This window comes from Rana temporaria, chromosome 3 (genome assembly GCF_905171775.1).
Source record: "Rana temporaria chromosome 3, aRanTem1.1, whole genome shotgun sequence".
In the NCBI taxonomy this organism is placed as follows: domain Eukaryota; kingdom Metazoa; phylum Chordata; class Amphibia; order Anura; family Ranidae; genus Rana; species Rana temporaria.
In genome coordinates, this window is record NC_053491.1 from 492,775,308 (window position 1) to 492,802,178 (window position 26,871).

Consider the following 26,871-nt stretch of genomic DNA (forward strand, 5'->3'; position numbering starts at 1 on the left):
CTAGGGTGACCACGTGTCCCGGATTGCCCGAGACAGTCCCGCATTTTGCAGGTCTGTCCCGGGGAACCTTCATTCCAGGACAATACAGTGTCCCGGAATGAAACTTACACAGCCACCCCCCAAGCCAAACGAATGCCCCCCAAAAAGGCCACCACATCACCGCTTTACTCACTGACAATACGTGCTCTGGCCGGGAATGCCTGGAGGAGCACAATCCCCGCCCCCTGCTTGTGATTGGAGAAATCATAAATCCCGCCTCTTGTGTCCAATCACTGTGCTGTGATTCGTTACAGTGCAAGCTGATTTTTGGGAAGGGAGAGTGTCCCTGAATGGTAGTTTGGAAATGTGGTCACCCTAGTGGCACGTTACCTCATGTTACTCCGCCGTCTAGGGTATCTGATGAGAGTTGTAGTAAATGGAATGTCTACACAACAGGTGTCTTTGCTGTGATTTTATTACCCAGCCGGGTAAAAACAGTAGAACTTGGTGAAGAGTGAATAGATAGCAGAAATGGAGAATAACAGATTCAGGTAGTTTTGGTTCGGTTATCGAATGATAGACGTCCAGCCTCTCAGTACCCCAGTTTTCCTGGTCCTCGATGGATGGTCAGGCCCCTATTGGAACACCAGCCTCTCTTGGCACTTCTCAGGCAGACTCTCCACCGAACAGCTTTCTCCAACAGGATGGACAGCTCAGGACCTCATCAGATTGGGGACCCAGTCGCAGCTCAGTTGCCCAGGGCCAACGTGGTCCCAGAACCAGGAACACTGTGTGCCCCCCCCCCCCCGGCCAGGAAAGGCCATTTTGCCGGGGTGCCATGGTATGGCTACCCTGAAGGTGGGCGCCACACGGGAAGAAGACCCAAGAAAATGGCGTCTCCTCCTGATAGGCTGCCGGGAAGAAATATCCAAATCCTTGACTCCACTGCTGCCACCTATCGGCCTGGGGTGTTATCAGCACCCAGAAACGACAGCATGAACCCACAGCCAAAGCTGAGACAGAGGCTCCAGATTTGAACAGATTAACCTGGTCAGAGTCACTTAACTCTCTGACCCCCCTCTAAATTTACACTAGCACCGCTTCTGAAAAGTAACCAGGCGCTACATATACAATACGGTTTCAAGAATGTCCAAGCTGAACATTTCTCTACAGGTTTCACCACGATTAGTAGCTTCCTCAGGAGAAATTATTTACCAGGCACTATCTACTGGAAATAGAGAGAAAAACAATACAAAAGATTACAAAACAATACAGAAATACACGATTATCAAAACACCAAATACAAATTCAATGTTTTTATCCCGAGTTGGCTGAGACCACAATGAAAAAACAAAATCTGAACAAGGATTACCTGTATGTAATGATGGACTAATCAAAACACCAACTAAGATTGAGGCCAGAAGGTCAAAAGGAACCCCAGAGTTGGATCATATGGTGTAACCATGGAGAGTGGTATGCATTGGAACACACTGAAAGCTGGTTGGTTCCTTCTGGCCCCAATCTTAGTTGGTATTTTGATTAAGCCATCATTACATACAGGTAATCCTTGTTCATATTTTGGTTTGTCATTGTGGTCTCAGCCAAATCGGGGTAAAAACATTGAATTTGTATTTGGTTTTGAATAATTGTGTATTTCTGTATTGTTTTGTAATATTTTGTATTGTTTTTCTCTCTATTTCCAGTAGATAGTGCCTGATAAAATATTTCTCCCGAGGAAGCTACTAATCGTGGCGAAACATGTAGAGACATTTTCAGCTTGCACATTCTTGAAACTGTATTGTATTGGATGGATTTTTTTATATTCTGTCATTTTTAATAAATAAATATTTTTTCATTAAAATGTTGTTGTAATTTTGCACCTCAAAAATCCCAAACCCCTATCTTCTTTAACATAAAAGTATTAGTAAGTATTAAAAATTATATATATGTACTGTAGTTGCCACCTGAGAAGCTTGTGGTGGAGCAGTCCTGGACATCTTAAATATTGAGGACCAGGCCCAGGATTAAACTCTTAGGCCTCGTACACACGACCGAACATGTCTGCTGAAACTGGTCCGCCGACAGGTTTCCAGCGGACCAATGTTTCTTAGCATGCTAAGAAACATGTCCGCGGGAACCATGTCCGTCGGACATGTCCGATGGTCAGTACGACTCCTCGGACATGTCCGCTCGGCCGAAATCCCTTGCATGCGTCGAAGTAATTCGACGCATGCGTGGAAGCATTGAACTTCCGGGGTCACGTACGTCGCCGCGTCATCGCCGCGTCGCCGTCACGTCGCCGTCACGTCGCCGCGTATTCTGTCCGCGGGGATTTTGGTTTGATGGTGTGTACAACCATCAGACCAAAATCTCCGAGCGGACATGTCCGATGAAAACGGTCCGCGGACCGTTTTCATCGGACATGTCCGCTCGGAGATTTTGAGGCCTTAGGAATAGGGTTGCCACCTGTCTGGGATTCACCTGGACAGTCTGGGGTTTGAATCATGCATCTGGTTTTCAGTCACTGGACACATTATTCAGACCGGACTGTGGCTCCCTAAGGTAGCTGGAGAGAGGATTGGGTGTTCTCCTCCCTCCCGGCTGGGTGCCCAGAGTGGCAATGGAGGCGCCATCAGAGAGGAGGGAGCGACGCTCCATTCGGCCGCATCGCTGGACCGTAGAACAGGTAAGTGTCTGTTTATTAAAAGTCAGCAGCTACACTTTTTGTAATTGCTGACTTTTAATAAATCTAAAAAAACTGTAACTCCGCTTTAAACCAGGAACGTCTACTGTGTCTGGCAATGATGCCCCTTGCTGAGCTACCTGAGTTGCTGGACAGCACCCTGGCTGATCCATTGGACAACCCTGCATTGTGCCTTGACTTCTGCTGAACCTTGAACTCTTTGCTCCTTCCATGAACTTCCTGATTTAAGCCATGTCACTGCACTTCCTGTTTGCCAGATTATTGTGCTCTCTTCAGCCCATCTCGCTCTTGTCTTACCTGATGCTGTCCATATTTTTCTACCATCCGTTATCAACACTTGGCTTGTTCCTTGACTTTGCTAATGTCTGATCCCAACCTTCAACTACTTGTTACTGACCTTTGGCTTGTTTACCGACTACGATTCTGTTTGATCCTTACCTGCTTATCCGCTACTGGACCCCAGCTTGATCGCCTCCTGGTGGGGTGATCCTGGGGAGTGCAACCAGCTAAAAACCCATCTCCACCATCAGGAGCTCAACCAGCTAAATCCATCTCCACCATCAGGAGCTCAACCAGCTAAATCCATCTCCACCAACAGGAGCGCAACCAGCTAAATCCATCTCCACCATCAGGAGCGCAACCAGCTAAATCCATCTCCACCAACAGGAGCGCAACCAGCTAAATCCATCTCCACCATCAGGAGCGCAACCAGCTAAATCCATCTCCACCATCAGGAGCTCAACCAGCTAAATCCATCTCCACCATCAGGAGCTCAACCAGCTAAATCCATCTCCACCATCAGGAGCTCAACCAGCTAAATCCATCTCCACCATCAGGAGCGCAACCAGCTAAATCCATCTCCACCATTAGGAGCTCAACCAGCTAAATCCATCTCCACCATCAGGATCTCAACCAGCTAAATCCATCTCCACCATCAGGAACTCTGGTGAACACCAGTTAGTACCTAAAATCTTCACCTCAGATGAGCCCATGTCATCCACCAGGGTGATTGCCTGTGTACCTATTCTGCTGGTCGGTGGTAGTCGGGCTACTGCTATTGCAACTGGCCTTCTAGCCTGACCCCTGATCGTGACAAGTTATGAACGGTGTATGATTGGAGAAAAAAGGTTGATGGTTGCACATAGAAATAGAGACCATACATTTTTATCTTACCCAGCCTCAATGACAGTGATAACATCTCTAGAATCCAGGGGCAGCCGGAAAGGGTTGTTACCGTCCTTAAGGAGCCTAACCTCCAGAGGTTTCACCTGGAGAAGGAAGAAATTGTCTATTAAATAAAGGACTAACAAGAGTGGAAAATTTGAGTGCCGTTTCTTCATAAGTAACATCTCGGATCATCGTATTAAGTGTAAGCTCTCTTCCAAAAATAAAGCATAAAATACAGATGAAAGACCTCCTAGAAATTGGATGAAAAATAATGTGTTCAAACATCCATAGTATCTCCACCCCAGAACCACCATCTCCCTAATGTGTTTTTATCAACAAATATCTTGATCACATCCTTGTATTCAAGCCATTTGTTGGCGAAACATGTTAGGTGATGGTGCTTCTGGAGTGGAAACACCATTAGATAGATTCACAGAGTTAGGCCGGCTTATCAGTAGATAAGCCAACCTAACTCTGAATCTACACTGGTGTTTGTTTAAGTGTATTCTCAAACAGAGATACACTTAAACAAAGCTAAGATAGAACGGCGCAAGCCGGCCTATCTTAGCTTGCAATGTTTCTGTTGTCCGCTAGATGGCGCTTCCATTGCGGCCGGCGTAGATTATGTAAACGAAGGGATGCGCCGATTCACGAACGTACGCCAGGCCTACACCGTCGCATTACATCATTTCCGTAAGGGATAGGCCGCCTAAAGTTATTCCACCTATGAGGTGGAATAACAATGTTAAGTATGGCCGCCGTTCCCGCCGCGAGGTTCGAATTTTTAACATCGTTTGCGCAAGTCGTCCGCGAATCGGGATTTACGTCGTTTACGTACACGTCGAAATCAATAGGCCCCTACGGCCTACTTAGCCGCAATGCGCACTGGGAAATGTAGTCGCCCGGCGCATGTGCAGTGCCAAAAAACGTCAAAAAACATGAGGTCAAGTTTCATTTCCATACAACACACCCCCTTCAAGTCATTTGAATTAGGTGCGCTTACGCCCGCTCGTTTTAGGCTACGCCGCCGAGAATTAGCAGGTAAGTGGTTTGAGAATCACTATTAGCCTAACTAATTTACGGCGGTGTAGCCTAAAAAGACTAGGCTAGGCCGCCCTAAAGTTAGGCGCCACTACGTGAATCTACCTATATGGCTGTAGCTATAATGAAGATGTTTGATTAAATTACTTGCAAGAGCAAAGATCCAAGTGCGGCTCTCATTCATCTATGAAGCACTACCATCATAGGAGCCGCTGATTAGGATGGGTCCTCTGTTCTTTCCCCCCCGACCTTTTCAAGAACCTCAGCCCCTCTGACACACTAGGCTGAGGGTATAATCATACAATATCACAGGAAATGATTGAAGGTAATACTTGGTTCCTGGTAGTAATACTATATCCAGAGGAGGCAAATTAAGTGGCCGCCTAATTTGCCTCTGCTCGATCACTGGACTGACCAACAGGCTCCAGGTGCCATCTGTAAAAGCTGTGTGGACAGCCATAGGGCAGACCGGGTGGGCCGCAAGGCCATGTGGGGCCCTGACGCAGCTCCTTCAGCCCGCGCCACTCACCTGTCCTCTCCGCGTCTGGCTGGCTGCCAATTCGGGTTAGGAGTCGGGCCAGGCGGCGGAAACTTTATTCATTATGGGCGTAAGTGGGGCCTCATGTCTAAATTTTGCCTAAGGCCTCACAAAGCCTAGAGCCGCCTCTGACTATATCAAAGAAAATCGTCACCAAACCAGGTAGCAAAAGGCAAACTTAATATATTGTCATCCAATCTGGTTGGTAACTGGGCTAGCATAAAATGGATAAAGAAGGGTAATAACACAATTTAACATACAAAGTGATTAACAGTAAGGACAACAGACTATGGGCCAGCAGAGAACGAAAGACTTGGGGACAAAATGGCCTTCTCCCCCATCCCCCCTTCTTGTTTAATTATATTAGATCATGGCACGTAGACAAAAGGTGTGGAGCAGGGGATGTGTAAGGAGGGGCTGCCTGCTTATCATAATCCCTGTAGTTGTTTGAAGTGTCGTGTTTCCATTGGTTCTTCCTTGTCCCCTACCCCCTCTATGACACGACTAAGGGGAGTGTCCCTAACTGTGTTTAAAAGTTTATGTTTTGTACTTAATAAACAGTTTATGCTCTGCATGTTTAACCCTCAACACCTGCGTGATTTGCCTCGTGATTGGGGGGTTAAGGGCTGGTTATGGCGAGTCTGCCATAGACCTGGAGACACATGTCTGGTGGAGGTGCCCAGCCGGGGTACCCGAGATCCGTCACAAGGCCAATGTTTAGGACAGACCACCAGGACCCATGAAGAATAGGATTACAGGGCAAAAATAGCAAAAGTCCTCCTAGATCCATCACAAATCAGAGTAGAGGGCAATATTGGAGACAGATGTCCTGAGAGCGTTTTTCATTAGAGTGCAGACCAATGTTAAAGACAGACTTTTAGGATCCATGAAAGATAAGAATTGAGGACAAAACCAGTAAACGTCTTTCTAGATCTATTATAGATCAGTGCAGAGAACAATAGCAGAGTTGGATCTTCTGAATCCAAACATCGGCTCCCCCTGGATCCATCAGAGGATACATTATAGGACAAGGTCATCCAGTGCCCATGGCAAGGACCCAGAATTGCGCCCCCCTTCCCCCCTCCCCCAATAATACATGCTGTAGAATGGGTGTACCACTCTGCGTCCATTCTTCTGCCCCTTTGCGTCACTGCGCCCAGGGCAGCTTCCCATCCTGCCCACTGTAGGGTTCACATACTGTCCTGTATGCCCCCCTTGTCCCGACCCTACAGGACAGTATTGGAGACAATCTTTCAAATCAGAAGACAATATGTGAGATGGATCTCTTTGGTACAGTCGTCAAATCACTCACCTCTTGGAGAAGGCTGATGATAGAGGTAAAATCTGGTCTCTCTTTCGGAATGTACGCCCAACATTTCAACATCACATTGTACAAAGCAGGAGGACAATCTTCGGGGCACTCCAGCCGCTCATGATTTTTTTCAACTGCAGTTAAAATCTGGAGAAATGGAGACACTTACAACCCTCAGAATGGGAAGGGAATTGGTAGAGACATTTGTTTTGCTTCATTTCGGATTCTTCATTAAGTTAATAATTTATGTAGCACCCTGGTGTTTAGGCGGGGTTGCTAAGTAAATTTAGTTGGCCAGGCAGTAGTTGCCCTGGTTAATTGTTAGTAGATCCATGGATTCCTCTCTAGTTCTGGACTTGCTGCACCTTCTCTCTTCTTTTGCTAGGTGGCGTTATGCTGGGGACATTAGATAGACAAGGGCTTAGCAAGGTCAGGTTATAAACGGATGGGGTGTCTCAGCCAATTGGTGGGGGTTTTTGTTAGTCCCTTGGCCTGCTGGGAGAGCCTATTTATTTGGGTGGAGTCAGGTGATCGGGGTTCTGTGCCACCTAGACAGCTGTCTGGGTGGACGAGTTATGTCATCCCGGGCTGCTAGGCTGGAAGGCAGAGGCCTATCCCGGGGACACCTGGCTGCTAGGCTGCCTGAGGCCTATTCAGGAGCAGGAGAAGCAGTGTAGGGTTGGGGCTGCATGATTGGAGTCCAACCGAGTTGCGAAGGTTCAGCCGGACAAGGAATCAGTTGTGGTCAGAGGTAGAAGGGAAGCTGTCATCACTAAGGGACCATCCACTTTGTTACCGGAGACCATTGTGAGTAAGCTGGAGCCAGTAAAAGAGCAGCCTTCTCGCCAGCCGGGGACGGTAAAGAAGTGGGAAAATCTCAGCAAGTGCCAAGCCAGGGACCCATTGGGACAGCAGAGGTGACATTTGAGGAGCATCAGTGAGTGCCAAGTCAACGACCTAGCGGGCCAGCAGGGGTGACGCTTTAAGAGTATCTGTGAGTGCCAAGCCAGGGACCCAGCAGGGAAGCAAGGGTGACGCTTGAAGAGTATCTGTGAGTGCCAAGCCAATGACCCAGCAGGGAAGCGGGGGGAAACGCTTGATGAAGATACTGAGTGCCAAGCCAAGGACCCAGCAGGGAAGCGGGGGGGAAGTGCTTGATGAAGATACTGAGTGCCAAGCCAAGGACCCAGCAGGGAAGCGGGGGGGGGGGGCGCTTGATGAAGATACTGAGTGCCAAGCCAAGGACCCAGCAGGGAAGCAGGGGTGACGCTTGAGGAAGATATTGAGTGCCAAGCCAAGGACCCAGCAGGGAAGCGGGGGGGACGCTTAATGAAGATACTGAGTGCCAAGCCAAGGACCCAGCAGGGAAGCGGGGGGGACGCTTGATGAAGATACTGAGTGCCAAGCCAAGGACCCAGCAGGGAAACAGGGGTGACGCTTGAGGAAGATATTGAGTGCCAAGCCAAGGACCCAGCAGGGAAGCGGGGGTGACGCTTGAGGAAGATACTGAGTAATGGAAGTAGAAGAGCTCAGGGGAAGACAGCTATATTCGTTCTATTTTATTATATTCCAATCTATTCTATTTTTTTTGTTTTATTCTATTCTGGGGCTGCAATGGTGGGCACAGTGAGGCGGCAATGGTGGGCGCAATATATATATTTATATACTGATGGTATAGAGCAGTAGATGGTGTCATAAAAGGCAGAGATTGGTGTCAGTAGGGCAGTGGACGGTGTCAGTAGTGTTCCTTTTTTTTTTTTATTCTTTGTTTTTTAGGAGAAATTTTTTAATTTTTTTTATTTTTTTTGGGGGGGGGGGGGATAACAGGGGTCTAAACAGGGCAAATGTGCAACAAACGGAGCACACCTTGCAAACCCTTATTACCTGTCTTGAATTTAAACCAAACCAAGGGTCCTGTCCATAGGTGAACATCTCCCACATGGTGACCCCGAACATCCAGACATCACTTGAGTGTGAAAAGTTGCCAAACTTCAAGCTCTCCGGAGCACACCTACAACACAGAGGGAAAATAATGGACTCATTAGTGGTTATGACTTTCCAAACATAACCCAACCTTAGATTTGGTTGGCATCTTACTCATTACTGATCCTTCATTCTATGACACAACAATGTGCTGAATTCCACCCTCACCATGCAAAGGGCATCTTTCGGCCGGGAGACGTGGTGTAATGATCGTCATTTGTCTCCACAATCCTTGTCAATCCAAAATCTCCAATCTTTACCAAATGTTCACTGATCACCAAAACATTCCGAGTTGCCAGGTCCCTGTGGATGAAATTGTGGGTCTCAAGGTAGCTCATCCCAGAGGCGATCTGGATGGAATATGACCACAGGAGCTGCAGAGAATACACGCCGTTATAGGAGTGCAGGTGACTGAGTAAGGATCCGAGAGGTGCCAACTCTGTAACCTGAGATACAAGAAAGAAAGAAGGAATGTCCTTATTATAATGTTATACACATCATACCTCTGTAACCAATCAGGAGCAGGAGGGGCAGACTCATAACTTTTTTTCTGCGCCACCCTGCAAGGGGGAGGGACACCCATATCGCCCTTCTGCCAAGATACCCCATTTGTGCAGATGAAATTTTCTCTTCCACAGTTGCCCTAGGCAGGATAGTGTTCTTTTCTGATTAATGCCTGTAACGGTATGGCCCGTGGGACCCAGAAGCTCTTGAAGGATACGTGGTACTCCTGGTTCACCAATGACTCTTGGGTCTGGGGTCATCCTATGTCCACTAGGGGCATAGGATGACTGAGAAATTATATCTTGAATTACATGAGATGGGATAGTAATGATAAATCATAATGTATTGCAGGATATCTTGAAATATTACAAGTTGTTCCTTCTGAACACAACAGGTAAATAGAGTGTCTCCTTCAATGTGGAACATAGACTGTTGAGATGTTAATTGATGTTAATCACCTCCAGCTACCTGGCTGTAGTGATGAAAGCTTGCTGTGATTGCATTTTATTGTGTTAATTAAGCCTGGTTCCTAAAATATTTCATGGTGCTATGCTAACTAACCCTGTATTGTGTGAAAGTTCTATTGATGCTAATATGTGTTGTGAGTTAACACACTCTAAAGGTCAGACGTCTGACTTATGTTCACTAAAGGAATGTGGATTGTGTGGCAGGTGAGAAAAGCTTATCGCGGAGTCAGAAAGTCTGTCTAAGATGTGGATTGAGGGGGACTCGTTAGCAACCACTGTGTGATGTTGTGGTTGGAGTGTGTCATTGTCCCTCTGATTCCTGCAGCATGCTTTCTAACTGTATATAAGAAACCTGAGTTTACCATTAAAGTCTATTTTGTTTGGAACCAGAGAACAGAGCCATGTCTCGTTATTCTGGGGGGAAATCCAATGGGTAGTGTCTGCTGGATTGTGGAGTGTCGGAAGCTGTCTTGGGTTGGTGGAATGAAATATCGTAACGGCGTTAACCCCTGACCGTTACAATGCCATTGCTGTACCTGCACTCAAATGTCTCCACTGCAGCCACAGCCCCTCCATTGCTGCAACCATAGCCCAAGTCTCCTCTGCGCCCCAACCTGGCCCTTGTGCAGCCACCCGTCAGGAAAGGACCAATCGTGTGTGCAGATGCCCAAACCTGAGAAATCCTACCTGTGGCTGGTTAAAGGATGCGCACGCGCGTGCGCAAGCACGCGTGGGCGACAGAAGGGCTATTTACGCTGCACTGGTGCAGTGTGTCAGTGCCTTTTGGTCTATTATGTTACCAGTTCCTGTTGCCAACCTAATTCTGCACCTGAACATTGCCTGTACCAACCCCTGGCTTGTCCCTGGAATACGCTTCCGCCTCTCCCTTCTGCTCATCCGTTCTGCTGTTGCTGACCTGGCACCTGAACCTGATCTGCTTGCTGACCCAGACTATCCAACTCTGTCTTATGCCCATCTTGCATCCGCACCTGCCTATCTGTATTCTTCACTGGCTCCTGTTCCTTCTCCAGGCCTTGTATCCTGCGTTGCAGATGCACACCAGCTCATGCCAGCAAGAGACTTACCAGATATTCATGCCACTCTGAACTCTGGCATTCCCTGTCACCTTACCAGGAACTCCAGAGCCAGGGCTGTAAGAGAGCCCTTGCCCTTGCTCCTAGGGCTTCTACCAACAGGCACGTTACACCACCATTGCACCCGCTAAGTGTCTCCTCAAAGTGAAGAAAATTTCATCAGCACACCAAGGATTCCTTGAAAGGGTCCAAAGCTTTATTTCATGGTCACATGATAGAGATACAGCAACGTTTCGGAGTCACACAGGGCCCCTTCATCAGACAAGTTACCATGATGGGCCACTTGCCTGATGAAGGGGCCCTGCGTGACTCTGAAACATTGCTGTGTTCCTGTGCCTTGTATACCCTGAAACCCCTGGCTTGACCCTTTGGCTTTCATCTTGACCCGTGACCCTGTCTATCTTCTCGCACTGACTCCGGCCTGGCTGACTACTCTTCGATCCACTGCCCTCCGTGTATGACCCGGCTTGTTCCTGTACTCTCGGACTGTCTCTCTGTATATGACCCCTGGCCTGGCTACGGACTCTGTTCCAGGTTTACCCTGCCGTCTCATACCCGGACTTCTCCTTGCACGGCTGCCAACACCGCTACCCAGCGCACCGAAGCTATCTTCTGTCAACCAACCCAGTCTTCAGCATTACTGGCAACCCGTGCACCTTTGGGCACCGTATCTCCTGTATCACTCCCAGGGGGACGCTGCACTCGGCCGCAAGGAGCACCCTCTCAGCAACCCGGCCTCCCACCAGAGACTTGACAGTATCCACAGTTTCCAGCCTATGGTCATTACAGCACCCAGCATCACTGAACAGCCGGCTTTCATGAATGTGTGCGTGGGGAACATTGCGCTTGGATCTGTGTCTTCTCAGGTGCCTTGCAGCCTCAGAAGCACCCACAATCTTGGCCTCACTATTTCTGCACCCACAGTTTTCACAGTCTGAGTCTCTGCTGTGCCTTCTCTGCACTTGCACTTTCCAGCCTCACTCTCGCCCACTAAGTCCAAGCTCCTATGAGAAGGCAGAACACTGCTACCCATAGACTCCACTCGCATGGAAAGCAGGAGGGTCTACATCTTGGTTTGCGACAAGTGCCAATCACTCACCATTTTCATTGGCTGTGTAAGAACGACGCCGTAGAGTCGGATGAGATGAGGGTGATCCAGGGCGTACATCGCATTCACTTCCTGCAGAAAATCCTGAAGGACCGCAGGGTCATAGCTGGCATCCGCACGGAGGGTTTTCACTGCAACATTCACCTGTAAAGATGTTGTAGATGATAAAGGTAGAACCTGACAGGAGGGCAGAGAACTCAGAGAACCAACAGAGATAAACGGAAAGAGATACTCACTGTCCTTTCACTGGAAATCCTCCATTCTGCTTTTCGGACTACCCCAAAACAGCCGTCCCCCAGATGCTCCGACAGGTGCAGGTCTCGGTCATTGACAAGACACCCCAAGGAGCTGCCAGTGTCCCTTTGAGGGGTGATAGGTGAGCTTGTGGGTGATAGGGGTGGAGGAAATAGACCAGAGGGGGATTGGGATGTGGGTGATAGGGGTGGAGGAAATAGACCAGAGGGGGATTGGGAAGTGGGTGATATGATAGTGGGGGTCTGGGCAGAGGACGACCGGTAAGGCTTTGAGTTATTCATGTCTTGATAAAGTTGTGGGTGGGCTTACGGTCTTCTCAATGTGAAGATCTAAAAACCAGGAAAAGCAGAAATAAGACAATGTTTAGTCTCCGTTGAGTTGCCTTCAGCAATATCATGCTTTGGGCAGATTTGTTGGGAGGAGATGATGCAAGTCTAGTGCTACTACCCCCATAGGGACCGCTGGTGATAACTGGTCCTTCCCTGATAGCAGAGGCTACACACCACTGCAAGCACCAGTCCATTCATACTGGCTCTAATAACACAATCTAAGGGATGTCTTTTTAAACAGGAGAGGATTTGGAGCATTGGATACTCCAAAATGCTCAGTGGCATCAACGAGAGGACAATCCTCTCCTTAAGTAACTGTGAATATTGAACAGTCTAAGGCCTTACAGTTGGGGACCATGAGGCACATCTCTTTGGTGTCCGATTACCTTGCACCATTAACCACTTCAGCCCCGGAAGATTTGGCTGCCCAATGACCGGTCATTTTTTGCGATTCGGCTCTGCGTCGCTTTAACTGACAATTGCGCGGTTGTGTGACATGACACCTAAACATAGTTGACGTCCTTTTTTCCCCACAAATAGAGCTTTCCTTTGGTGGTATTTGATCACCTCTGCAGTTTTTATTTTTTGCGCTATAAACAAAAATAGAGCGACAATTTTGAAAAAAAAAACACAATGGCCCGGATTCACATACATCAGTGCATATTTATGCCGCCGTAGTGTATCTCATATACGCTACGCCAACATAGCGCAGAGAGGCAGGCACTGGATTCACAAAGCCAGTGCTGCCAAATCTGCGCTGGGTTTCCTAGGCGTAAGTCGTCGTAAGTGGAAGTGGGCGTGAGCCATGAAAATGAGGCGTGACCCCATGCACATGATGGGCCGAGCGCCATAAAGATACGAATAACGAACGGAGCATACGCCGTCCCGTGGACGCATCCCACTGCACATGCTAAGAATCACGTCGGAACGACGTGAGCCTTAACCTACGCCTAGTCATATTCACGTACAACGTAAACGACATAAGATACGACGGCTGTGTTCCCTGGTCCATACCTTTGCATGGGTTGCGCCTCCTATATGGGGAATAACTTTACGCCGGACGTACGACTTACGCAAACCGCGTATATTATGCGCCGGGCGCAAGTACGTTCGTGAATCGACGTATCTCCCTCATTTCCATATTTGAATAGGAAATCAATGGGAGCGCCACTTGCGTCCAGCGTAACTATGCGCCCAGGATACGCCACCGTAGGCAAGTTACGTCGGTCGGAGGAAGCCTATTTTTAGGCGTATCTTGGTTACTGGTTCGACCCATAGATACAATGGCACACATTTGTACTTACGGCGGCGTATCTGGAGATATGTCGGCGTAAGTGCTTTGTGAATCCGGGCCAATATCTTCTACTTTTTGCTTTAATAAATATCCCACATCTTTTTAAAAAAGCTAAATTTTTCTTAGTTTAAGTTTTCTTCTACAGATTTATGGCATTTTTATTATTATTTTTTTTTTCACTAGTAATGGCGGCAATCAGTGATTTTTATCGTGACTGCGACACATCGGACACTTTTGACACATTTTTGGGACCAGAGACAATTATACAGACAGTGGCCCAGATTCAGCATAGCTTGCGCTATATTTGCGGGGGAGCAGGGCAACGATTTTGCCCTGCGCCCCCGCAAATATTTTGCGCTGCCCTCGATTCACGGAGCAGCAGCTCCGTGAACTGCGAGGGCGCGCCGGCAAATTTGCCCGGCGTAAGCGCGCGCAAGTTAAATGATCCCACCAGGGGCGGGAATCATTTAAATTAGGCGCGCTCCCGACGTGCATTGCGGCAAATGACGTCGCAAGGACGTCATTTGCTTCAAAGTGAACGTGAATGGCGTCCAGCGCCATTCACGAAGCACTTACGCAAACGACGTAACATTTGAACGTCGCGACGCGGGAGCGGCGGTATACTTTAGCACAGGCTGCCCCTGCTATTAGAAAGGGCAGCCTTGCGCTAAAGTAGCCATACGGAAACTCTGTACCTGGCTTGCGCGGGGCCCGCGCAAGATTGTGAATCAGTGGTAGTATGCAATTTGCATACTACACGCTGATACACAATGGGAGCGCCCCCTAGCGGCCCCCGCAAGAATGCAGCCTAAAATCTGCGAGGCATAAGAGCCTTATGTGTAACGAGGTTCCTGAATCAGGAGCACTCGTTACACCGGAGCAAGTAAGCAATTGCGCCGTATAACTCATGGTTACACGGGCGCAATCGCTTCTTGAATCTGGGCCACTTACAGACATTTATACAGCGATCAGTGCTATAAAAATGAACTGATGTATAAATGTCACGGACAGGGAAGGGGCTAACACTAGGGGGCGATCAAGGGGTTAACTGTGTTCCCTAGTGTGTGTTCTAACTGTGGGGGGGGGGTGGGACTGACTAGGTGGAGAGAGAGAGAGAGATCAGTGTTTATACTTAGTATGAACACACAATCGGTCTCCTCTCCCCTGAGAGAACCGGATCTGTGTGTTTACACACACAGATCCTGGTTCTCGCTCTGTCAAGAGCGATCGCAAGTGCCCGGCGGTCACTGCGATCCGACCGCGCACTCGCATTGGCTCCGAAATGGTGCCTTAGGCACGTGCACCCCCTAGTAGTCAAAGGTGAACCGGCGTACAGTTACCTTGGTTCGCCCAACACAAAAACAAACTTAGTGGTCCACCATAGATCTAATGGGGGGCCCTTCTCTTCCTCCAGATGAGGCAGAGCTGCGGGGACTCTCATCCATATGATGTGGAGATGTCCAAAGTTTTTTTAGATACTGGCAGTCAATATAAAAAAAAAAAAATCAAAAATCAAAATAACAAATTAAATACCAAATACAATACAAAAAATGTAAAAACACACCTTCCTAATAAAGAACAAAAAAGAAGTCAACAAAATACACATTTCTCAAAAAAAAAAAAATATATGAAATAATCAAAATTATACACTATGAAAAAAGACTCATAAATAAAGAATAAAAAAACACAATAGAGAGAAAACACGCCTTTCTAATTAAAGAATTAAAAAAAAATAAAGTACAAAAAATGTATTTCTAAGTAAAATGTTAAAAATACAGAACGAACAAACAAAAATTCCAATAGAAAAAAACACACCTACTAAACAAAGAATTAAAAAGAATAAAGTACAACGAAATCCATTTCTAAATAAAGGGTAGATTTTTTTTCTCAACTCTCCCCTAAACAGCCAACGGCAAAATCTATTTTTGACAAAAACACTTTATATCTCCTTAGAATGGAACTATGAAGGTGAACCGGTTTACTATAGTTTCTGTAAATACATTGAAATTCAGGTGAAAAATAAATAAAGTAAGACAAAAAAAAAAACGGACCAACTAAATAACAAAACTAGTCAGCACATGGAATAAGAACTCGGTTTCAACTTATAATTCATAGCGTTGCTTGTAGTGTAGAAGGGTTCAAACCTCTGTAAGCTTGTAATTCATCCCGGTTAGGAAGACTTACCCTCCCTTCCAGTCCCATTGACTACCAGGACAAGATCCTGTGGCACCCAAGGTGAAGATGCCTCAATGGCCCACCCCAGGAGCTGAGATGGATGAGTCCTGCATGTCTGTGCGTATATTGGCTGGGCCAACAGCCCTAACATTACCATGTTTGGTCCATTGGGAAACAAAGGGGTGTGGGCAAAGAGTTGGGTTGGATTTTTCAGATTTAATCCTAAGGCCCCGTACTCACGACCAAACATGTCCGCAGACCAGTTTCAGCAGACATGTTTGGCCGTGTGTTGGCCCGAGCGGACCATTTTCGGGCGGATCGGACAGGTTTCCAGCGGACAACTGTTTCCTGGACTTGCTTTAAAACAGTCCGCTGGAAACCTGTCCGCCCGGACATGTACGGTCGTCTGTACAGACCTACCGTACATGTCCTGCCGCCCGCCATCCCTCGCATGCGTCGAATGACTTCGATGCATGCGTGGAAGCATTTTAAAGGCGGGCTGCCCACGTCGCCACGTCACTGTCGCGGCGACACCGCGTCATCGACGCGGCGACATCGCGGACACGCCCTGCGTATTGTTTACGCGCGGACCTCTGTTCGATGGTGTGTATAGCCATCGAACAGAAGTCCCCGGGCAGTCCCCGGCCAGACATGTCCGATGGAAACGGTCTGCAGACCGTTTTCATCGGACATGTCCTGCCGTGAGTACAAGGCCTAATAAGTAGAGAGGGAAACAGAACAAGAATTTCCCCAAAATAATAATAATAATCAGGGCTGGGACAAGGTGTGAGCAGAAAGGCCGGCTGCCCTGGGTGCAATGGTTTATTGCAGGGATGCAGGTGCCATGACGCTAACCCTAAGGGAAGGGGGCGCAATTTGACATCTTTGCCCTGGGCTCTGGATGGCCTTGTTTCGGCTCTGCCCTGCACTCTCCGACAGCTCTCCTCCACCATTCACACTACACTCTCCGACAGCTCTCCTCCACCATTCACACTACACTCTCCGACAGCTCTCCACCATCCACACTACAGTCTCTGACAGCTCTCCTCCTCCATCCACACTACACTCTCCGACAGCTCTCCTCCACCATCCACACTACAGTCTCTGACAGCTCTCCTCCTCCATCCACACTACACTCTCCAACAGCTCTCCTCCACCATCCACACTACACTCTCCGGCAGCTCTCCTCCACCATCCACACTACACTCTCCGGCAGATCTTCTCTACCATCCACACTACATTCTCCGACAGCTCTCCCCCACCATCCACACTACAGTCTCCGACAGCTCTCCCCCACCATCCACACTACATTCTCCGACAGCTCTCCTCCACCATTCACACTACACTCTCCGACAGCTCTCCTCCACCATCAACACTACAGTCTCTGACAGCTCTCCTCCACCATTCACACTACAGTCTGCGACAGCTCTCCTCCACCATCCACACTACATTCTCCGACAGCTCTCCTCCACCATTCACACTACACTCTCCGACAGCTCTCCTCCACCATCCACACTACAGTCTCTGACAGCTCTCCTCCACCATTCACACTACAGTCTGCGACAGCTCTCCTCCACCATCCACACTACAGTCTCTGACAGCTCTCCTCCACCATTCACACTACACTCTCCGACAGCTCTCCTCCACCATCCACACTACAGTCTCTGACAGCTCTCCTCCTCCATCCACACTACACTCTCCGACAGCTCTCCTCCACCATCCACACTACACTCTCCGACAGCTCTCCTCCACCATCCACACTACACTCTCCGACAGCTCTCCTCCACCATCCACACTACACTCTCCGACAGCTCTCCTCCACCATCCACACTACACTCTCTGATAGCTCTCCTCCACTATTCACACTGCATTCTTTGACAGCTCTCCTCCACGATCCACACTACAATCTCTGACAGCTCTCCTCCACCATCCACACTACAATCTCTGACAGCTCTCCTCCACCATCCACACTACAATCTCTGACAGCTCTCCTCCACCATCCACACTACATTTTTTAACAGCTCTCCTCCACCATCCACACTACACTCTCCGGCAGCTCTCCTCCACCATTCACACTACACTCTCCGACAGCTCTCCTCCACCATTCACACTACACTCTCCGACAGCTCTCCTCCACCATCCACACTACAGTCTCTGACAGCTCTCCTCCACCATTCACACTACAGTCTGCGACAGCTCTCCTCCACCATCCACACTACATTCTCCGACAGCTCTCCTCCACCATTCACACTACACTCTCCGACAGCTCTCCTCCACCATCCACACTACACTCTCCGGCAGCTCTCCTCCTCCTTCCACACTACGCTCTCTGATAGCTCTCCTCCACCATTCACACTACACTCTCTGACAGCTCTCCTCCACCATCCACACTACTATCTCCCAAAAGCTCTCCTCATCCTTCCACACTACACTCTCTGATAGCTCTCCTCCACCATCCACACTACATTCTCCGACAGCTCTCCTCCACCATCCACACTACACTCTCTGACAGCTCTCCTCCACCATCCACTCTACACTCTCCGACAGCTCTCCTCCCACCATCCACACTACACTCTCCGACAGCTCTCCGCCTCCATCCACACTACACTCTCCGACAGCTCTCCTCCACCATCCACACTACACTCTCTGACAGCTCTCCTCCACCATCCACACTACACTCTCCGACAGCTCTCCTCCACCATCCACACTACACTCTCCGACAGCTCTCCACCATCCACACTACAGTCTCTGACAGCTCTCCTCCACCATTCACACTACAATCTCCGACAGCTCCCCTCCACCATCAACACTACACTCTCCAACAGCTCTCCTCCACCATTCACACTACAGTCTCCGACAGCTCTCCTCCACCATCCACACTACACTCCCCGACTGGTCTCCACCACCATCCACACTACACTCTCCGACAGCTCTCCTCCACCATTCACACTACACTCTCCGACAGATCTCCTCCACCATCCACACTACACTCTCCGACAGCTCTCCTCCACCATCCACACTACACTCTCCGACAGCTCTCCTACACCATCCACACTACACTCCCCGACTGGTCTCCACCACCATCCACACTACACTCTCCGACAGCTCTCCTCCACCATCAACACTACAGTCTCTGACAGCTCTCCTCCACCATTCACACTACAGTCTGCGACAGCTCTCCTCCACCATCCACACTACATTCTCCGACAGCTCTCCTCCACCATTCACACTACACTCTCCGACAGCTCTCCTCCACCATCCACACTACAGTCTCTGACAGCTCTCCTCCACCATTCACACTACAGTCTGCGACAGCTCTCCTCCACCATCCACACTACAGTCTCTGACAGCTCTCCTCCACCATTCACACTACACTCTCCGACAGCTCTCCTCCACCATCCACACTACAGTCTCTGACAGCTCTCCTCCTCCATCCACACTACACTCTCCGACAGCTCTCCTCCACCATCCACACTACACTCTCCGACAGCTCTCCTCCACCATCCACACTACACTCTCCGACAGCTCTCCTCCACCATCCACACTACACTCTCCGACAGCTCTCCTCCACCATCCACACTACACTCTCTGATAGCTCTCCTCCACTATTCACACTGCATTCTTTGACAGCTCTCCTCCACGATCCACACTACAATCTCTGACAGCTCTCCTCCACCATCCACACTACAATCTCTGACAGCTCTCCTCCACCATCCACACTACAATCTCTGACAGCTCTCCTCCACCATTCACACTGCATTCTTTGACAGATCTCCTCAACCATTCACACTGCATTCTTTAACAGCTCTCCTCCACCATCCACACTACATTTTTTAACAGCTCTCCTCCACCATCCACACTACACTCTCCGGCAGCTCTCCTCCACCATTCACACTACACTCTCCGACAGCTCTCCTCCACCATTCACACTACACTCTCCGACAGCTCTCCTCCACCATCCACACTACAGTCTCTGACAGCTCTCCTCCACCATTCACACTACAGTCTGCGACAGCTCTCCTCCACCATCCACACTACATTCTCCGACAGCTCTCCTCCACCATTCACACTACACTCTCCGACAGCTCTCCTCCACCATCCACACTACATTTTTTAACAGCTCTCCTCCACCATCCACACTACACTCTCCGGCAGCTCTCCTCCTCCTTCCACACTACGCTCTCTGATAGCTCTCCTCCACCATTCACACTACACTCTCTGACAGCTCTCCTCCACCATCCACACTACTATCTCCCAAAAGCTCTCCTCATCCTTCCACACTACACTCTCTGATAGCTCTCCTCCACCATCCACACTACATTCTCCGACAGCTCTCCTCCACCATCCACACTACACTCTCTGACAGCTCTCCTCCACCATCCACTCTACACTCTCCGACAGCTCTCCTCCCACCATCCACACTACACTCTCCGACAGCTCTCCGCCTCCATCCACACTACACTCTCCGACAGCTCTCCTCCACCATCCACACTACACTCTCTGACAGCTCTCCTCCACCATCCACACTACACTCTCCGACAGCTCTCCTCCACCATCCACACTACACTCTCCGACAGCTCTCCACCATCCACACTACAGTCTCTGACAGCTCTCCTCCACCATTCACACTACAATCTCCGACAGCTCCCCTCCACCATCCACACTACACTCTCCAACAGCTCTCCTCCACCATTCACACTACAGTCTCCGACAGCTCTCCTCCACCATCCACACTACACTCCCCGACTGGTCTCCACCACCATCCACACTACACTCTCCGACAGCTCTCCTCCACCATTCACACTACACTCTCCGACAGATCTCCTCCACCATCCACACTACACTCTCCGACAGCTCTCCTCCACCATCCACACTACACTCTCCGACAGCTCTCCTACACCATCCACACTACACTCCCCGACTGGTCTCCACCACAATCCACACTACACTCTCCGACAGCTCTTCTCTACCATCCACACTACAGTCTCCAACAGCTCTCCTCCTCCATCCACACTACACTCTCTGACAGCTCTCCTCCACCATCCACACTACACTCTCCGACAGCTCTCCGCCTCCATCCACACTACACTCTCCGACAGCTCTCCTCCACCATCCACACTACACTCTCCGACAGCTCTCCTCCTCCATCCACACTACATTCTCCGACAGCTCATCTCCACCATTCACACTACACTCTCTGATAACTCTCCTCCACCATTCACACTACAGTCTCCGACAGCTCTTCTCCACCATCCACACTACACTCTCCGACAGCTCTCCTCCACCATTCACACTACACTCTCCGACAGCTCTCCTCCACCATTCACACTACACTCTCTGATAACTCTCCTCCACCATCCACACTACACTCTCCGACAGCTCTCCTCCACCATTCACACTACACTCTCTGATAACTCTCCTCCACCATTCACACTACAGTCTCCGACAGCTCTCCTCCACCATCCACACTACACTCTCCGACAGCTCTCCTCCACCATTCACACTACACTCTCCGACAGCTCTCCTCTACCATCCACACTACACTCTCTGATAGCTCTCCTCCACCATTCACACTACACTCTCCAACAGCTCTCCTCCACCATTCACACTACACTCTCTGATAGCTCTCCTCCACCATCCACACTACACTCTCCGACAGCTCTCCCCCACCATCCACACTACACTCTCCGACAGCTCTCCTCCACCATCCACACTACACTCTCCGGCAGCTCTCCTCCACCATCCACACTACAATCTCCGACAGCTCTCCTCCACCATCCACACTACACTCTCCGACAGCTCTCCTCCCACCATCCACACTACACTCTCCGACAGCTCTCCTCCACCATCCACACTACACTCTCCGACAGCTCTCCTCCACCATCCACTCTACACTCTCCGACAGCTCTCCTCCCACCATCCACACTACACTCTCCGACAGCTCTCCGCCTCCATCCACACTACACTCTCCGACAGCTCTCCTCCACCATCCACACTACACTCTCTGACAGCTCTCCGCCTCCATCCACACTACACTCTCCGACAGCTCTCCTCCACCATTCACACTACACTCTCCGACAGCTCTCCTCCGCCATCCACACTACATTCTTTGACAGCTCTCCTCCACCATCCACACTACATTCTTTGACAGTTCCTCTTTTCAAAGTTTGGCAACTATGGGCGATTAATTTTTTACCGCCAGGTTTTGGCTTTGAATTTTTGGTTTTCATAGGTGTACTGGGTGCAGCCCCAAACCAGTAAGGGAAGTGGACCTCCTTCCCTCTTCCCCATTCCCTTACTTACCTTCATCCTGCTTGTTTCTCTTTACTCTCTGGTGCCTCTCTGGTGCCTCAGGTTCCCTGGATTAACTGTGCCTCTTAGCTTACACTGCTCAAATTTTACAAGGACTGGTGACCGTTTCCATTCCCATCAGTCAATACCAGTCAATTTATATGCTAGATGTACCGATCTGTCACAATATACATTATACCTAAAGTGGGTGCAAATCCCACTTCATACTGTAATTTTACAATCTTTCCTGAGGTTTATGTTCTCCTGCCGCCATTAGCGATTGACTCTCCTGCCTTCATCAGAGATCAGCTCTCACAACTTCATCAGGGTTTAGCTTTCCTGCCACTATCAGAGATTAGCTTGCCTGGCTTTATTAGAGATCACCTCTCTTTGTCTCCTCAAAGGTCTTCTCTCCTGATGTCATCAGAAGTCAGCTCTCCCGATGTCATCAGAGGTCAGCTCTCCCAATGTCATCAGAGGTTAGTTCTCCCGATGTCATCAGAGGTCAGCTCTCCCGATGTCATCAGAGGTCAGCTCTCCCAATGTCATCAGAGGTTAGTTCTCCCGATGTCATCAGAGGTCAGCTCTCCCAATGTCATCAGAGGTCAGCTCTCCCAATGTCATCAGAGGTTAGTTCTCCCGATGTCATCAGAGGTCAGCTCTCCCAATGTCATCAGAGGTCAGCTCTCCCAATGTCATCAGAGGTCAGCTCTCCCAATGTCATCAGAGGTTAGTTCTCCCAATGTCATCAGAGGTCAGCTCTCCCAATGTCATCAGAGGTCAGCTCTCCCGATGTCATCAGAGATCAGCTCTCCCGATGTCATCAGAGGTCAGCTCTCCCGATGTCATCAGAGGTCAGCTCTCCCGATGTCATCAGAGGTCAGCTCTCCCGATGTCATCAGAGGTCAGCTCTCCCGATGTCATCAGAGGTCAGCTCTCCTGATGTCATCAGAGGTCAGCTCTCCCGATGTCATCAGAGGTCAGCTCTCCCGATGTCATCAGAGGTCACCTCTCCCGATGTCATCAGAGGTCACCTCTCCCGATGTCATCAGAGGTCAGCTCTCCCGATGTCATCAGAGGTCAGCTCTCCTGCTGCCATCAGCGATTGGCTCTCCTGGCTTCATCAGAGATCAGCTGTCCTGCCGACCATCAGAGATTGGCTCTCCTGGCTTCATCAGAGATCAGCTGTCCTGCCGATCATCAGAGATTGGCTCTTCTTGCCTCATCAGAGGTCAGCTCTCCCAATGTCATCAGAGGTCAGCTTTTCCCATGCCACCAGTGATTGGATCTCCCAGTGCCATCGAAGGAACTGCGATGTCCATGTCATGACTATCCTCTGCACTCTGCTTATACAGAGTGTTTGATAAAGTGCAGGGACAGCCATCATATATACTTTGGGGCCCCAATGATTATAAATGAAGAGCCAAACAGTCAGAAAAGTGAAAACCCTCCACACCTTAGCCCCCCAAGGCTGTTGCCTCTTCTGCCTCTGGGTCGGCCCAGCCCTATCAGTGGCATCTTGTCACAACCTGACACACAGGTTATCAACAGAACACGGAGAGAAAACATTAATAAAGCCTAGACACATGTTCTAACCCCTCCCTATGCCATCCAAAACCAAGAAAGCAGATTTTGTCTGTAAGCCGAGACCTAAACTTTGCAGCTTAGTAATGAAATGTCATTACACTGACCTCCACCCCAGCCTAGGGGCCCTATGTACCATGAGCTATTCTTTAAAGATATATATATATATATGACACATAGGGCCAGATCCACAGCCAGCCGCCGTAACTTAAATATTCCCATTTAAGTTACACTGGCTGAAAATTTCTACCTAAGTGCCCGATCCACAAAGCACTTACCTAGAAATTTTCGGCTGTGTAACTTAAATCCGGCCGGCGGAAGGCGTTCCCAATTCAAATGGGGCGAGTCCCATTTAAATTAGGCACGCTCCCGCGCCGGACGTACTGCGCATGCTCGTGACGTCATTTTCCCGACGTGCATAGCGCGAAATTACGTTACGCCGAGCTTCGTGAATCGCGCCGGGTCAAAAAAGTTGCGTCGGGAAAGAAAAAGAGTTGCGGCGAAAAAAAAAAAAAAAAAAAAAAAAAAAAAAAGACAGCGTCGCTGGAAAGAAGGGTCTGCTTTTACAAGGTGTACTAACTTTACACTTTGTAAAAGCAGCCCTAATTTTACGATTGCAAACTAATACTTACGGAGAAAAAACGAAGCTGAAAAGCTTCGTGGATCTCCGTAAGTGCTAATTTGCATACCCTAGGCGGCATTTCGACACGAAATGCCCCCCATCGGCGGATGCGGTACTGCATCCTAAGATCCGGCAGTGTAAGTCCCTTACACATGTCGGATCTTGGGCCAGATTCACGTAGATCAGCGGATCTATAGATCCGCTCGATCTACGTGATTTAAGATCCGCTCCCGCAAGTTTGAGAGGCAAGTGGCTAATTCACAAACCACTTACCTCCAAACTTGCGGCGGCGGATCGTAAAACCCCCGGCGGAATTCAAATTCTGCGGCTAGGGGGAGTGTACTATTTAAATCAGGCGCGTTCCCGCGCCGATTTAAATGCGCATGCGCCGTCCGGGGAATTTCCCGGCGTGCATTGCTCCCACTGACGTCACTAGGACGTCAGTGGTTTCGACGTGAGCGTGACTTGCGACGCGCGTGTTTGTGAATCGGCGTACGCAAACGACGTTAGAAAATTCAAATTCGACGCGGGAACGCCGGCTATACTTAACATTGGCTGCGCCTGATAAAAGCAGGGGTAAGTATACGACGGGAAAGCCGCTACGGAAACGTCGTAAGAAGACTGCGTCGGGTCCGCGTACGTTCGTGAATTTGCGTATCTCGCTGATTTACATATTATTCAAGGTAAATCAGCGGGAACGCCCCCCGGCGCCATTGTTAAATCGAAAATAAGATCCGACAGTGTAACACATTGTAACACTGTCAGATCTTAGCCCTATCTATGCGTATGTGATTCAATGAATCAGACGCATAGATAGGACCAGTGTAAGTCAGAGATACGATGGTGTATCTGGAGATACACCGTCGTATCTCTTTGTGAATCTGGCCCTTCTGCCTATCTATGAGAAACTGATTCTGTGGATCAGTTCCAAAGATAGAAACAGGGATACGACGGCGTATCAGTAGATCCGCCTGCGTATCTCTTTTAAAGGATCTGGCCCATAGACCAGAGAATGTACCAGAAGGTAGAGGACAGGAAGACTGGCGCCCTTCGCTGGACTGCAGGGCCCATGACTCAGGGTTGGGGTATAACTAGAAATAGCGTGTTGGCTCTGTTGATGTTTGGGAAAGGTTACGGCTAATAATTTGGCTTCATTGGAAGCTTTCAGTTGGGTTCCCACTTTTCTGTATATAATTCACTTTAGGCTCCATGCACACAGAAGCTGATAAACTGTGTTTATTGTTTTTTTTTCTTTTTTTTTAAAGCCCATAAACCAAACTCTATGTTAGCCTCTGTGCCCATGCACACATGATCGTTTTTTAGTGTTAATGAGCTTTGGAGTTTATTGGCTTTTTACTGAACGCCCAAAATTTGCATTCAAAGTGCTGTTTTTCGGCGTGAAAAAAAAACACAAAAAAAAACGCAAAACGCAGAAAAACGCAAAAAAAAACGCTGGAAAACGCTGAAAAAAAAAGCTAAAAAACGCTACACTGAAAAACACTAATAAAAGCTATTGCAAAATGCTAAAAACGTTGAAAGGCGAAGCTACTGTCGTTTTTTTTATAGCTTCTTTTATCTTCTGTGTGCATGGAGCCTTATTGGCTGTGTGTGGTTTCCACTCCCCGTATAATAATAGACATTAACCTGTAGAGTTCTCTCAGTCCACAGAAAAAATAAGGTTTGGTCTTATTACCGGTGTACCTCAAGGTTCAGTGTTATTACTGGTGTACCCCAAGGTTCAGTGTTATTACTGGTGTACCCCAAGGTTGTGTTATTACTGGTGTACCCCAAGGTTGTGTTATTACTGGTGTACCCCAAGGTTCAGTGTTATTAGTGGTGTACCCCAAGGTTCAGTGTTATTACTGGTGTACCCCAAGGTTCAGTGTTATTACTGGTGTACCCCAAGGTTGTGTTATTACTGGTGTACCCCAAGGTTCAGTGTTATTAGTGGTGTACCCCAAGGTTCAGTGTTATCAGTGGTGTACCCCAAGGTTCAGTGTTATTAGTGGTGTACCCCAAGGTTCAGTGTTATTAGTGGTGTACCCCAAGGTTCAGTGTTATTAGTGGTGTACCCCAAGGTTCAGTGTTATTAGTGGTGTACCCCAAGGTTCAGTGTTATTACTGGTGTGCCCCAAGGTTCAGTGTTATTACTGGTGTACCCCAAGGTTCAGTGTTATTACTGGTGTACCCCAAGGTTCAGTGTTATTACTGGTGTACCCCAAGGTTCAGTGTTATTACTGGTGTACCTCAAGGTTCAGTGTTATTACTGGTGTACCCCAAGGTTCAGTGTTATTACTGGTGTACCCCAAGGTTGTGTTATTACTGGTGTACCCCAAGGTTGTGTTATTACTGGTGTACCCCAAGGTTCAGTGTTATTAGTGGTGTACCCCAAGGTTGTGTTATTACTGGTGTACCCCAAGGTTC

General features: G+C 48.9%; 1 protein-coding gene across 1 annotated transcript in view; it reads right to left on the reverse strand.

The window, feature by feature from the left end:
* Positions 1 to 26,871, reverse strand: part of LOC120933812 (activated CDC42 kinase 1-like) — a 44,994-nt gene that overhangs the window by 10,752 nt on the left and 7,371 nt on the right. The window contains exons 2-7 of the mRNA XM_040347209.1: positions 12,134 to 12,481; positions 11,889 to 12,041; positions 8,893 to 9,170; positions 8,626 to 8,752; positions 6,742 to 6,888; positions 3,857 to 3,951 (exon numbers count right to left, since the gene is read on the reverse strand). Coding sequence (XP_040203143.1) covers positions 3,857 to 3,951; positions 6,742 to 6,888; positions 8,626 to 8,752; positions 8,893 to 9,170; positions 11,889 to 12,041; positions 12,134 to 12,433 — 1,100 coding nt within the window. The 5' untranslated portion in view covers positions 12,434 to 12,481. The remainder of the gene's footprint in view (positions 1 to 3,856; positions 3,952 to 6,741; positions 6,889 to 8,625; positions 8,753 to 8,892; positions 9,171 to 11,888; positions 12,042 to 12,133; positions 12,482 to 26,871) is intronic.